Source organism: Epinephelus fuscoguttatus, linkage group LG14 (assembly GCF_011397635.1).
Source record: "Epinephelus fuscoguttatus linkage group LG14, E.fuscoguttatus.final_Chr_v1".
NCBI lineage: Eukaryota > Metazoa > Chordata > Actinopteri > Perciformes > Serranidae > Epinephelus > Epinephelus fuscoguttatus.
In genome coordinates this window covers 10,697,153-10,711,086 of record NC_064765.1, presented here as the reverse complement: position 1 = coordinate 10,711,086, position 13,934 = coordinate 10,697,153, and the positions used below count along the sequence as shown (strand labels likewise).

The 13,934-nt window shown below is 40.0% G+C and overlaps 1 protein-coding gene across 11 annotated transcripts in view; it reads left to right on the top strand.

Moving 5' to 3' along the window:
• The window catches only part of syne1b (spectrin repeat containing, nuclear envelope 1b), a 100,166-nt gene that overhangs the window by 26,417 nt on the left and 59,815 nt on the right, over positions 1 to 13,934 (top strand). For 9 of the 11 annotated variants that reach the window (XM_049595234.1, XM_049595236.1, XM_049595239.1 and 6 more), the window contains 20 exons: positions 414 to 582; positions 686 to 782; positions 887 to 907; positions 1,244 to 1,446; positions 1,595 to 1,759; positions 1,878 to 2,030; positions 2,124 to 2,267; positions 3,416 to 3,583; positions 3,740 to 3,898; positions 3,991 to 4,155; positions 4,373 to 4,507; positions 4,805 to 4,963; positions 5,303 to 5,511; positions 7,320 to 7,428; positions 7,607 to 7,771; positions 8,152 to 8,319; positions 8,447 to 8,623; positions 11,148 to 11,288; positions 11,410 to 11,570; positions 11,873 to 12,023. In XM_049595234.1, coding sequence (XP_049451191.1) covers positions 414 to 582; positions 686 to 782; positions 887 to 907; positions 1,244 to 1,446; positions 1,595 to 1,759; positions 1,878 to 2,030; positions 2,124 to 2,267; positions 3,416 to 3,583; positions 3,740 to 3,898; positions 3,991 to 4,155; positions 4,373 to 4,507; positions 4,805 to 4,963; positions 5,303 to 5,511; positions 7,320 to 7,428; positions 7,607 to 7,771; positions 8,152 to 8,319; positions 8,447 to 8,623; positions 11,148 to 11,288; positions 11,410 to 11,570; positions 11,873 to 12,023 — 3,019 coding nt within the window. The remainder of the gene's footprint in view (positions 1 to 413; positions 583 to 685; positions 783 to 886; positions 908 to 1,243; positions 1,447 to 1,594; positions 1,760 to 1,877; positions 2,031 to 2,123; positions 2,268 to 3,415; positions 3,584 to 3,739; positions 3,899 to 3,990; positions 4,156 to 4,372; positions 4,508 to 4,804; positions 4,964 to 5,302; positions 5,512 to 7,319; positions 7,429 to 7,606; positions 7,772 to 8,151; positions 8,320 to 8,446; positions 8,624 to 11,147; positions 11,289 to 11,409; positions 11,571 to 11,872; positions 12,024 to 13,934) is intronic. The other 2 variants (XM_049595243.1, XM_049595235.1) reach the window with 1 other exon arrangement.

Below are 13,934 nucleotides of genomic sequence, written 5' to 3'. Positions count from 1 at the left end.
CTAAGTTGAACATTTTCTGTGCTTGGTCCTCCATGCCTCTTTGAATGATTGTTGAGGAGCTAGCTGACAGCCGACAGGAAAACAATTGCCAACTATAATGATAATTGATCTTTAAAGTAATTTTTCATTCAAAAATGGCAGAAAATGCTGTTCTCAGTCCCTTTAAATATGGAGATTACTGCATTTCTCTGTTTTATACAATATTAATCTGAACATCTTTAGGTTTTGGACCAACAAAACCAGTCATTTAAAGACATCTTCTTGGACCGGGATGGACATATTTCATCATTTTCTGACATTTCATAGACCAAACGATTAAATGATTTATTTAGAAAATAATTGGCAGATTCATCTACAATGAAAATAATGAATAGCTTGAGCCCCAGACTAATGAGCTTTTGTTGAATTTGCAGGTTCAATTTTGTGTCTACATCATCACATGCTCACTTGATTAAACTGGAATTCTGGGAAATGAAGTATCGACTGATGGCATTTCTCATGTTGGCTGAGTCAAAGCTGAAGTCCTGGATAATTAAGTACGGCAGACGGGACTCTGTTGAACTCCTGTTGCAAACCTACCTTGTAAGTGGAAACTAGTGGTCTTGTTGTAGTTGCAATATTTGACTGGCTCAGTGTCTATGAAACTGTTTCATCTGTATTTTCATATTTTGTGTTTCTATTCCAGAGTTTTGTTGAAGGCCACAGGTTCTTCGAGCAGTATGAGATCATTTTCACAGGCCTAAAACAAGCTGCAGAAGTTTATGTAAAGTCTGACAGTTCAAGTAAGACTCTTTTCTGGTTTATTACCAATTTGTTTGTTATGTGTGTATACATAAATCTGCTTGGGCTCATGGTAAACAGTCTTGTTATCGATTTCATGTTACAGGGTCTAAGACCTGTAACAAAGGTAAGTCCAAATATGGCCTGACAATCTTCAAAACCTTAACTTTGCCTGTCTCCTGAGCCGTTTCTTTCCGTAATTGTGGGGCTGCGCTTTTCTTTTCTAACATACTTTAATCCCCAGAAATGAAAAATCATAATACTGCATTATGCATGACAAAGTAACCATGATTGCATTAGTTGGAATGCTATTTCAGCACGATCTTTCTATCATAACAGACGCTAGCATCAACCAAATGGCCAAATGATCATTACACATAATCAAATGCTTTTTTTATACCCGAACAGTTAAAACCTGTATTGGTTTTAATTATACTGAACTAGTTCCACATTTAACTTGCAGTTGACGAAGCAGAAGGGGTAAGTAAATTCCTCAGTGATGCCACAGCTCAGTGGAAACACCTGGCTTTGGAGGTGCGTAGTGTTCGCAGCATGCTGGAGGAGGTGATCTCTAACTGGGAGAAGTACAGCAGCACAGTGGCGTCTCTGCAGGCCTGGCTAGAGGACGGCGAGCAGATGCTTAATCAGTCAGAGAATGCCAAACGTGTAAGTGCAATCACAGATACTAGTAATTATAATTCTTGGAATATACAGCTTATATTTGAGCTGCTAAACTGTGTGAGGAATATTTCCTTAAATGGTAACAAATGTGCGTCACAGCAGCTGTGGTCTTTGTTTTCCTTTCCTCTTTCAGGATTTCTTCAGAAACCTTTCTCACTGGATGCAGCAGCACATGGACATGAACGATGCTGGGAACTTTCTCATTGAGACCTGTGATGATACAGTCTCACGAGATCTGAAGCAGCAGCTCCTCCTTCTGAACGGGAGATGGAGGGAGCTATTCGTCAAAGTCAAACATGTAAATCTCCTTTGAACAACTGTGCCCTGAAAAAAAATATAATGATAGCTTCTGTTACATCAGCTTAAGTTTTCAAAATAAAAATTGATCCATTCTTTGTCCTCTGTTTCATTGGCAGTATGCAAGAGCAGACGAAGTAGATAAGTTGAGACAAGACTACCAAGATGGGATCAATACACTGAAAATGTTCATGGATGCAACCAATGAGAAGATGACTGCTCCTGTCCAAGTATCTTTCCTGAACGTCAGGGCCTTTGTTCAAGATGTTGAGGTGAGCAGCTGATTTGCCTCTCCTTGTTCTGAGTTTTTATGTCTCTTCTGGATAATTAAAAATCATTGTACTCTTTATCCCAACTCACTGTAGGAAATCAAGCACAAAGTGCCAGCTATGGAAGCCGCCTGTAAGGCAGCGAGCCGCACTGCCCAGCTGTTGACCAAAGACACTCCACAGGAGGAAGTTTCACAAATGATGGCTGTGATGGCCTCGATCAAAGAGCAGCTGAGCAAGGTGTGCATGTCATTATACAGTATGAAGTTATACACTGGTTTAACTTCTCGTCTTTCCCTTTTTGAATGTGCATGTATGTGTATACCATGGATATATAAAGAGAACTGGATGCAGCGTTTTGTTCATTCCTATGAAATATGCTGAGTGAAGCATGAAGTGAAAAAAAAACGTAGACATTCCAGGAATAAAATTACCCGGATCTTCCAAATCATTGGGCCCATAGAGCAGGCGCACTAGAGACTTTCCCGGCAGAGCAACAGATTTCTGGTTTAGCCCTCTGCTTCTTTGAAATGGGGATAAAATGATTTAATCGTGTGGCTTTTCTAGATTTTTAAAATGTTATCCAATTGAATGGCCTCAATCCTGATTGTAAATTGAGTCATTTTACAGGCATTGGAATGTTAATAAAAATTCTACTTATTTACAGACATCTCTTTTCCAATGTAAGTATATGGGAAAAAGGTCTTTTTGGGCCCAATGGCATCATGTGATGGAGGTTGTAGTTACACAGTTTGGCCACTATGTCAAATTGACAAAAAAGACAGTGCACCTTTTGGGGGCCTGGTGTATGTGTGTGTGTTCATGCCCAGATGCCCAGTTTGTACTGAGGGTGCTCATAACTTATATTTTTTTCACAGTATTTATTGTTCCATCCAGATGTAATGAGGAGTCCTTACTTATTTATACCAAAAAATCTAACTTTTTTACATGTATGCATCATACTTCAGTGAGATATGGACTTAACAAAGGTGTTTTTTTTTTGTTTTTGTTTTTATATAAAAGTAAGCAAAAGCAAAATCAAACCTAACCCTAACTTAACCCTAACCAGAGCAATTTACCTGAATATTAACTAAGTAAGTTACCTTATCTTAACCAAAGCTCAAGCAAAGCTTAAATAAAAATGTGCAGGTCATTTTTGGTGCTGGACTCAGATTAAAATTAGCTGTATCATAACAAAATATAGGGTTGCCAAATTGCAAATTATAGGCAAGGGATTGTTTTAAGAATATGTAAAACAGAGTTTAATGCTGGCATGGCAGTAAAGCCTCTGAAAAAAAGTATTGCTATTTTCTGTGATTGATTTAAGATAAAAACAGCCTAAAACTCACCTGTGATTTACTTTAATCAACATGCTTTCCTGATATCAGGTAAGGGAGAGATGTTTGCCTCTGCTGAGGGAGTCCCAGTCTCTGTTACCTCCACTGGAAGAAATGGAGAAGAACATCACAGGCTTCTACCAGGCTCTGGAGAAGGCCAGTCATATCACCAGCGACTCTGATGCTGAGTCACCAGTAGACTTCAAACAGAAATGCCAGGTACTAATACATGAGTTTCAATGTGATACTGCATCAGTTCTGTTGAATGGCTTTTAGATGCATAGATAAATAAATTACATTGCATTTGTCGTCCATTTTTTAGACTGAAAAGCTTTTAGATATGAATAAATGAGCAAAACTCTGCTTGTCATTCAGGAGCTAGCAACCTTCACACATAGCTGTAAGAAGTGTCTGACAGCAATAGAAAGAAACCATCAGACCATCCAGAAAACAATGAGCAGCAGTAAAACCCTTCAGTACATGGACATGAGCCTTCTGCAGAAAAGAGTAGCAGACCTGCAGTCCTCCTCACAGGTACAGTAAACATCTAAAGCCTGCTTACAGATATGTTCATTCAGCCCTTAGAATTTTTTTAGTATTTAAAAATGATTTGTTTGTGTGTTTAGGGCATGATCAAGGAATCTACAGAGTGGCGGAAGCATGTGGAAGCAAACAGCAGCCTCATGAAGAGGTTTGATGAGTCGCGGGTAGAGCTAGAGAAGGTTCTTAAAATGGCACAGAACTGTCTGACAGAAAGAGGCAACCCAGAGGAGCTGCTCAAGAAACACACGGTAAGAAAACTTGTGCAAGACTCAGGACAGTTTAACTGTCATGGGTTCACAATGCCATATATTGCTGTTCATACAGTGTAACTTGTGTCACAGTCAGTCCTGGCACAACATGAATATATGCAGGATAATTTGTATGATTAAAATAGAGAATAGAATGATGCATGTAAATACAAGTCCTTTTACTGTGACACATGATGAGGTCTTGGTTGTTTTTCAGGAGTTCTTTGGTCAGCTGGATCAGCGAGTCTTAAATGCGTTCCTGAAAGCTTGTGATGAGCTGACAGACATTTTGCCAGAGCAGGAGCAGCAGTCGCTACAGGAAACAGTCAGGAAGCTGCACAAACACTGGAAGGTTAGTGCCTTAAGTAGTGTCATTTTCCAAGTGCAAGGAACCATTTTCATTATATATTTTTAATGATGTTAAAGGGAAATTAAAGAGACAGTTCACCCCTAAATCACCTGTTAAAAACGAATAATAATAGTGATAATGTATAATGCCAGTCCCAATAATTTCTTCCTTTTTTTTAAATGAATACAAATAAAGAAATTCGTATGGCGCTTTTCAAGTTCAGCCAAAAAGTTGCTTGAAACAAACCACACACATAGCTATTAATCTGGCCTCATAATTACTTTATTTCTCATTCCCCAGGATATTCAGACAGACACCCCCTTTCACCTCCTGCACCTTAAAGTGGAGGTGGAGAGGAGCAAGCTGATGGGGCTGCTGCAGGAGTGCCAGGCGGAGGTGACCAGAGAGAACCGCCACCTGGCTGGCATGGGGAGCGAGAGGCTCATCAAGGAGCACAGGGTGAGCACAGAGTGGCTGCTCGGCTGGCTGAGTTTCATGTATTGATTAACTCAGTGTGAAATAATTCAGTGCAAATTCACTGCTGTGTAGCAGCATGGGAAGATTTTGATATACCCAATTCCAAAGAACTGAGTTCCTTCCAGTGTCGAGGAAATACTCAATCAGCAGCGTTTTGTTGTCTTACTGTCACATCTGTTAATTTTTTTTACTACTGTGTGTAAAACACCAGCACACTTGATTTCTGATCACCACGAGTAAAATCCATGCTGACCGGTGTTCATGGTGTTCACTTCTATCACTTCACTTCTCAACCAAGTAATTGTTTTGTTTTTACTTTAGGCCTTCTTTAGGGAAAAGGGTCCCCAGTCCATCTGTGAGAAAAGGCTGCAGCTGATGGAGGAACTTTGTCAAAAGCTCCCTGAGGGTGACCCTGTCCATCAGACCCTGGAGACAGCGAGGAAGGACTTCTCTGAGGTCCGAGAGGAAATCGAGAACACCCATCAGAAGCTAATGCAGCACCCAGATAAATGGAAGGATTACAACGCAAGGTAAAGCAACTACTCTCATCTTAGTGGAGTCCTCTTTTAGTGCTGCCAAGAGTCCAACCTTTTGGCTGTTTTAGTGCTGTTGCAACAATAGAGGAATGTGTTGCTCATTCACCAGGCAGTGTCCTGCATTCATTACATATCCAAACTAATCATGTTTAAATTCTTTCAGTCTCTTGAGATGAGGAACGACATAGTTGAGATGCGGAGTTTATTGTGCATATGGCTGTAACAGATCACAAAATACAAAGTTTGTCAAGTGTTACCAAAAAGCAAATATTCTTTATTCTGCTTCATGTTGTCTTCTTGTCAACACACACAGCACATCAGTACACAACACAACAGGAAATACAAAGGAGCCTAAACAAGATCATTCATAGCTCTTGAGGTTGCCACAAAGTCCTCACGTGTAATTACATCTTGAGGAGTTATCATTAGCGGTTGTAAACCCTTGTAGCTCCTTGAAGCAATAGTTCAGATTTTTTGAAGTGGGGTTGTATGAGGTACTTATCTATAATCAGTGTATTACCTGCAGTAGATGGCCCGAAATTGAAAAAGTAGGCAGTAGTACCACTATGAAAAGCTTCCAAATGTACTGCTGTGGACTGGGGCTGCAGCAAAATGCATTTTAGCCACCTGAAAAAAAATATTATCAGTTTAAATGTAGGGTAGATTTAGAATATTTTCATTGGCTTACCTTGCTATCAGACAGCCCATTCTGATAGGGAACTGAAGCTGTTCTAACCATCTGTGTGCTTTTCAAAGCCACCAGACTCCTTTGATTAAAGGAGTAGTTTTACTTCTCAAAAGACGACAATTGCTGATCTACCGCTGCCTTGATTGGTTTGTGTTGTTGTTTGACTTGGTGATTTCCAAACTAACAATTTAAAATACCAAAGTCACACAATAAGACAAACAAATTAACTGATCGAGGCAGCAGAGGACCTGCAACTCCTGTCTTCTGCGAGGTAAAATTAATGGTTTTGTCAAAGGTTTCTGGTGGCTTTGAAGAGAGCGTAGCTAACTGCCTCAGTTCCCTGTCAGAAAGGACTGTTTGACGGCAAGGTCAAGCAGTGAAAATATTCTAAATATAGCGTACATTTAAACTGATACAGACTTTTTTGGTTGCTAAAATATGTTCACTGCTGCCCCTGTCCACAGCAGTAGATAGCTTAGCTTCGATGGCTGTGCTTTTGTCTGCATGGGGTGTGCCAAACGCCAGCTACTATAGGGGAAACACTGACTATGGATAAGTACCACAAACAACCCCATTTTAAAAGAAATTTGAACTGTCCCTTTCACCTTTGGATGTAGATTTAATAGACCTCAGAGAAAAATATCTCTTTAGTCTGTCGATTATTTTCAAGCACTAATATGATTTTTCTGTAATTTTTAGTTTTAAATGTTTTTTAATACATATCTGGCAGATGGATGGGTAGGAAAATTAAATGAAATGAAAATAGCACTGAGTTTATTGGTGATTCAACATTTCTATTGTGGTTTGTAAAATACAAATAGTATTTTCACAACTATTCTATGGATTTGCAGATATATTGTGTTTACATTTTAAGGATGTTTTCATGAATTATTGATGTTTTAATTGTCAAATACATTTTAGATGTGGCTTTCCTTTTTGATAAGTTGTTACAGCCTGAGGCCTTAGGTTAAAGATGAGTTGTTTTTATTTGATGCCTGATGAAGGTCCATGACCGAAACAACAGAAAGAAAGTCTTTCTTTTTTTTTCACAAGAAATTGCTCCTGAAATCTTTTTGAGTTTGTTGTAAAATTTCCCTGTCATGATGTGAAACAGGTATGCTGAGCTCTCCTGCTGGCTTATATCTAAAGAGAGCCAACTGAGGCTGCTGAGAAACCGAGCCAATGACCCTAAAAAATATGGCCAGGTGAAAGCTACCATCATGGTGAGTTATCACGTACAGCACACCCGACAACCCCAGCACTCCCCTGACAGTCACCTTCTCACCTCCTCTGTGATGTGTCACTTGTGATGTGTTACTGGCTTGTCAGTGTCACTGCTGAGGATACTGTAAAAACACTCAGATGACCACATGGGCTGCATCACTCTTTTGTTGTGTGCAGGAGCTGAGGAATGACGCGGAGCTACAGGAGGGGAATCTGAGCTGGCTGAAAGCTCGTATGGCCGTACTCATTGAGATCTGTGCTGACAGCGATGCCCAGAGGCAAGGAAGTGCGCTGAGCAAGCTCTCCACTGATTTCAAGGGTCTTCTTGCTTCTCTCTTTGAGGTAGGTCAATGTTTCACTTGTTTTATTAAGGCACCAGACATCTTATCCCTCCTGGGAATCTACAGTATACTGATTATGTCCCCCTCCACTTAAAAATTAGTTTGTCTTATGTTAATGTCCCCTAAAATGTCTGACTATAATGACTTGTATCTGTGCAGTGTTTGTCATTAAAGAGGTGTTTTCACATTCCTTTACTGAAGGGAGAACTGTCTATGCACTGCCGTAAAATCTGAGCTTCAGATGCATACTTAGGGCACTATCATATAATTTATAGGTAAAATCTGTGTATGATTATGCTGAACTGGACATATAGTTCATACCCCAGCATCAGTCCTTCATGTTTGTTCTTATACTGTATTCTTGTCTGTTATATCTTCCAGGCTGAGAAGATGGTGCTGGCTATAGGGGACTGTGTGCAGTTCAGGGAAGAGGTACAAACTACTTTGGATGATCTCGTCCAGGGGCAGAAAGAGGCTCAGGCCGAGGTCACCAAAATATTGGATTGTCCAACTGTGAGAGAAGCCCAGCAGCTACTTCTCGTCCACCAGGTACTGTAGGACGTTCACAAAAAATGAAATAGAAGTTATTTGAATTTGTGTTGGAGGCAGAGTTTACGTATAGGGCGAACTTTAAATTAATTTCCATAGATAAACACTTGTTTCCTTCTTCCCATAGCAACTGTTGAAACGCCTAAAGATGAAGAGGAAGGACGTCCAGCAGCTGATCACCAGAGGTCAGCAGCTCCAGGCTGAGGAGGGTTTGGGAGAGACTCTGCAGCAGGACCTGCAGAGTTTAGAGAACACACTCAGCAAAATGGAGCAGAATATGGATTCACAGGAGCAAAGCCTCGAGGTGAGCAATGTTAACTAAGGGAGTGATTCAGGAAACATTTGGGACAGTGTTAGTGAATAACATTTCACAGTGGATTAAATCAGCACTGTTGCTCTGAATAATAACCTGCAGCAACAAAATTTAGAATAAAGAATGATTTTGCCACAGCCTGTCTTTGCAAAATATTAGCACAATGTCACGAACAGAGAAGGTCTTTACTTTTCCTTTTTACAAAAACTCACAGGGTGTCTTTTTTTTGCTCCTATTAATTACTGTGAATCTAAGATGTGATCAATCACTGTCAGCCTCTGAGCTCAATCCTGACACATTTCATCTCATGATCAATTTACTTACTAAATGATGACATTAAGAATCGCCTCATTCACTAAATACATGGCATTTGTTGTGTGATATTGTGCCTCTGTCCTTTTCTTCTGAATGTTATGTGCTTATCTGTGATGTTTTGATGCTGTTTTTTCCACTTTTTGTACATCTTGCTTGTTTCTTTTTATGTATAAAATCAACCTGCTCATGGAGTATAAATGAAAAGTGCCCTTTTGGCTAACTCAGACATACAATTACATGATTTTTTATTTCAGTCAGGCACAAGCGTGCGTTTTGTGTGTGTGCAAATGTTTGTATCTATTGGTCCGCAGCTAACCTTGCAAACTACAGGACCAATCAGTCTAATATTTTGTCTGCACATTTACGACAGTTTGCTTAAGCATCTGTCGTGGTTGTGTTGATTAATAGTTGTTGCAAAACCTGTTTAACTGACTGTTTTATACCGTCATTGACTCCTCACTCCTATTAACTGGCCGATAGGGGCGGCAATTTTCCCAGAGATCAGCTTGTTTTTCTGCTTAAATTGGGTTTATTGTTGTTATTTCCCACTTTGTTGTGCAGGGGCCTACAGACAATGGTAATACTGTTAAAAGTCCACTTAAGGACGACATGGATCAAAGATTTTTTGCTGAGGTTTAGTTATTAAAAATGCGTTCATCCTTATAACTGTATTGTATCTATATTTCTCATTGAGTGGCAGTTGGCAGGAAAACTCAGTCTGCTCTGTGCAAAGTGCCATGACTCCATCAGAAATAGATGAGGCGTGTATTTCTGGGATGCTTCTGAAACATGCTGCGCTGTGTCTGCTGGAATGACAAGAATTGTTTAGAGTGGTTGCGATCAGATTGGGCGGCAACTTGGTAGAGATCGGCACTCTACTAAGAGCACTTTCCTAGTTTTTACAATATTTTTTATTAAGATCTTTAAACACATACAAAACATAATCAAAAATGGAAGTAAAAGCCTTGTAAAATGGTCATACAGTAGCTAAATAAGCTGTTGAATCAATATGAAATGACAAGAAAACAATAAGCAGAAGTAGTGATGACATTCATGGTAGTGGGATATTCTTATTTATATTTGGACATTTTGAGACATGATTCTATATACTTTTTTTTTGTATTTCCTCTTAACAATATATGTCGGTCTCTCTAGAGCAAGGAAGGCTGCAGTCTCCTTTAACCATAAGCTCACATAGGCTATTTGCATATTTTTCCAAAGAGAGCAATCATTCTCCTGCCCTGAAGAAGCCTTATGTTGATCAGCATCGACTGCTTAGAATTAAATTCACTCGGTGCATGCCTAAAATGCATAGCTTTGCTTAGAGGGGAACATTGCACTATCTATACTATCTGGGTTATGACAATTACATCACATTGATGTCGATTAATGTTTGTTGTTTCTTATTAATAAATGGCTTCAATCAAGGACTATATTAAAGCAAACCCTGACGGTTTTGTGAAACATATTATGGTCATGCGAAGAAGAAGAAGAGTGATTCCCGTTAATGCAGTCGGCCCTGGAGATGCAGCATTTGTGGAAAATTGTCCTGAATGGAGGCTAGAGAGGTCTGATTGATGTTTTCTGCTGGAAGGACTTGCCCTCTGAGGCTCTACAGTTCCTTTAGAGGATAGTGATGCAGTGACTCAGTAATCACACTCTTGATGGTGCTTTTAAAGAATGTAGACAGGAAGGAGTGGGGGAGTGTTGAAATGGAAACTTTGTCGGGCTTTTCTGTGTCAGGGAGGATTCAATATGGATCCAAGCAAAAGATTCTATAGGAAATATGCACACCAATAAACCTGGTGCTTCTGACTGTGCAGCAGAACCACTGCTGCAGCACCACTGGGGCGAGGTACCTGCAGAATATTAGCTGTGCTAATATGCTGACTCATCACCATTGCTGATAAAGCCAAACATGGTGATGTCATTTGCATACTTAATCTTGTTATGTGTCAGTGCTTTATTTTGATGATGATGGTGATGTAGGATTACTGCCATTAGAGAGTGATTATTTTCCTGATAACAGTGATAGTAGGAAGTCCAATTTGCTGCTAAACAATTGCCATTTGACAAACATGCCTAATTAGTTTCTTCTACCCGTTTTGGATCTGCGATACTTTGTTTTATAGGTAAAGCATCACATGAATAAAGCTGATGTGATTTGTTTTCAATAAATTTGGGGCATTGTCATCCCTAGGTTACACTGGCAGCCTGGCAGGAGTTTGACAGCCAGCAGGAGGCAGTGCATGAGTTTGTTAATAAGGCACGCTCAACGATGGAGAGAGACCTGAACTTCAGCAGCCCAGAGAGCCTGGCTGTTGAACTTGACCAGGCCAGAGTAAGTAAAGTTTGTGTCAACGCCTGCGGACAAAGTCTGTGGTTTACCCTTGACATGTCTTCTCCTGGAAGTATAGTAGCTGAATTGAGAATATGACCAATATTCTTTGCTTTGTAAACAGGTGTTGTTGAAGCAGTGTGAAGCAGAGGCCTCACATATGAACACCTTGCTCAAGAGAGCAAAAGAAATCCAGCTGGGTCCAAAGAACAAGACTCTGCTTTTACAACAAGCTCGTTCCCTCAGTGAGCAGGTGGACAAAGTGGAGACCGGGCTCAAAAAAGAGTACGATGATGGTTTTTGTTCTTGTTGCTTTTGCTAGATAATGTTTTAGTGTTTCTAAAAACATCATAGCTTTAGTCTAATAAAATGCTGGACATTGCAACACCATCAAAATGTATTTTTTCAAATTACACAGGCTTTCAGGCTTCTGAAAGTCAATTAAGAATATTTTTTGTGATAAATTACCTGCCACAATCTCAAGGACCCAGATGTATAAATGCAATTATCTGGTACTCTGTATCTTGCATGATTGTCAAGGTTAATTTACCACTATGACTTAGCCAATTTTTATTTTGTTCTTTCAGTGTCAAAACTCTGGAGGAAATGAAAACTCAGTGGGATCAGTTTGGAGCTGGGTTTGAGACCTTTTCCTTGTGGATATCTGACAAGGAGAAGCAGCTGGATGTACTGAAATCTTCTACTCTGCCTCTTGAGCAGCAGATCAACACAGTAAAGGTACAGTAGTGTGTATTATAAAGCTACAGCTATCTTACACCATCCCCTAGTCTGACTCAAAGGATGTAGACTGTGGTTATAAGCGTGGCATTGACTACCTATTTTAGAAAGACTTCTCCTCTCCTTCTCCTTTCGAGTAATGCTGTTGCTACATGAAATGTCTTGCATAGTCTGACCAATCTCCACACTTTGTTTTAGTGCTATGTGTAAACGAACAACTCCAAGCTAGCAACCTACACGCTAAGAAATCTTTTCAAGGCCCCATGAAACAGAAGTTGGAGCATCTTTTGTGTCTGTACTGTGACGTATTCCCAGGGCAAACAGAATATTTTAGCCATGTACAGTTAAAAGAGGGCTTTAAATAAACTCTTTCATATTTGATTTGACTGCTAAAGAGTGGCCAGGCTTTAAGTTTAGCATGATGCGGAGCTACAACAGACTGTTGGCTCCACACAAACCTCAGGTTAGATCAAAAGGAGAACTAGGAAGTGATGAATGAATTAGACTTAACCACATTGTTTTGGAAATGAGAACAAAGGTTTTGCTCACAAATATCTCTTCCTATCTCTTTTTGTATTGCCCTGTTGGTTACACAATTGGTGAAGTGCGGTTTTATATGACCAGTGTGGCTAGCCATTTGCCCAAAGTCTCATTTGATTAGATTAACTTTTGTAAAAGCCTGAGCGCAGGATGAGCCATCAAACATTTGAAACCATTTTACCTTGTTTTACAGAAGGAGAAGAGTCATATATTTGACAGAAAACAAGAGATAAATGAGCAATTAACACAGGGGCACAGGATTAAAACTGGAAAAATGAAGTTTTACATTTAACCAGGACTTTAATGTTTTATGTGGTGTTTTCTTTTGCAGGAATTTGACCAGTTTAGTGCCAGGGCTTCCCTTCCCACATGCAAATGTTCCACAAAAAAAAGTTCCCTCTAGACACTATTTTGAAAGAGCACCATCACTGCATCTGAGCTTAGTGCTGCCCAAGACAATAATGACTGGTTTAAAGAAGTACAAACAAGCCAGAGCGTTTAATACCCTAATCCAGAATTGATGGGTTCAGCCAGACCTTCCTCCAGCGCCAGATAGGTCTGGCTATGTGGGACTTATCATGCCCCAACAGTAAGCTTAGCCAAGACAAGTCCGTGTTAAGGAGCCATTGGTGTTAGAATGCTACAGCGCAAGCTTTCTTTGTATGAGTGCTGACGCACTGTCTCCGTTTTAACACCTGCATCAGCCCTCTGTCTTCAACACAAATAGAGAAGAGGAACTGTTCCTGAAGGCTGTGGTTGGTGTTTGACTTTGCAGTTTCAGTGCTGACTGACAACCTCTAACTGTCACGAAATACTAATTAGACACTCGTTTGCTTTTAGGATGGGATGTAGTGGTCTGTTCACACTATGAGGGACTAAGCTAAAGTGTGGTCAGCTACATTGTCGTCAAATTGCCGGTGAAGTGTTCCTTAAACGCTCTTTGACAGAGTTGTGCTGTGTTCATACTACCGGTGACAAAGCAACAGGTCACAAGCATATGACTGGTTGATGCTTTACAGCGTCATTGGAGTGCTGAAAAAAGTTGAGGCCAGTTTAACTTTGATTTGTAGCTTGTCATACCTGTCACACTGCGACAAGGCATCAGTTTATAGCTTCATGTTATTCGCTTCCATTGAAAATGGTTTGTTGCCTGTTGCTTTTTCATTGGAACTCTCAACAGCATGACTCTTTACTAAGTAAGCCTATATGTAAGCACTTGTGTTTTTGACAGCTCTCATTATTATTTTCCCTATTCACCATACATACACCAAGAATATGTTTTCATTTGTTTTGGTTGTGCTTGTAACGCCTGTGCTTGTGTTTGGGAAGTTCAATGGGCCAAAGTAGCCAAACCTGGATACTGTTTATTTA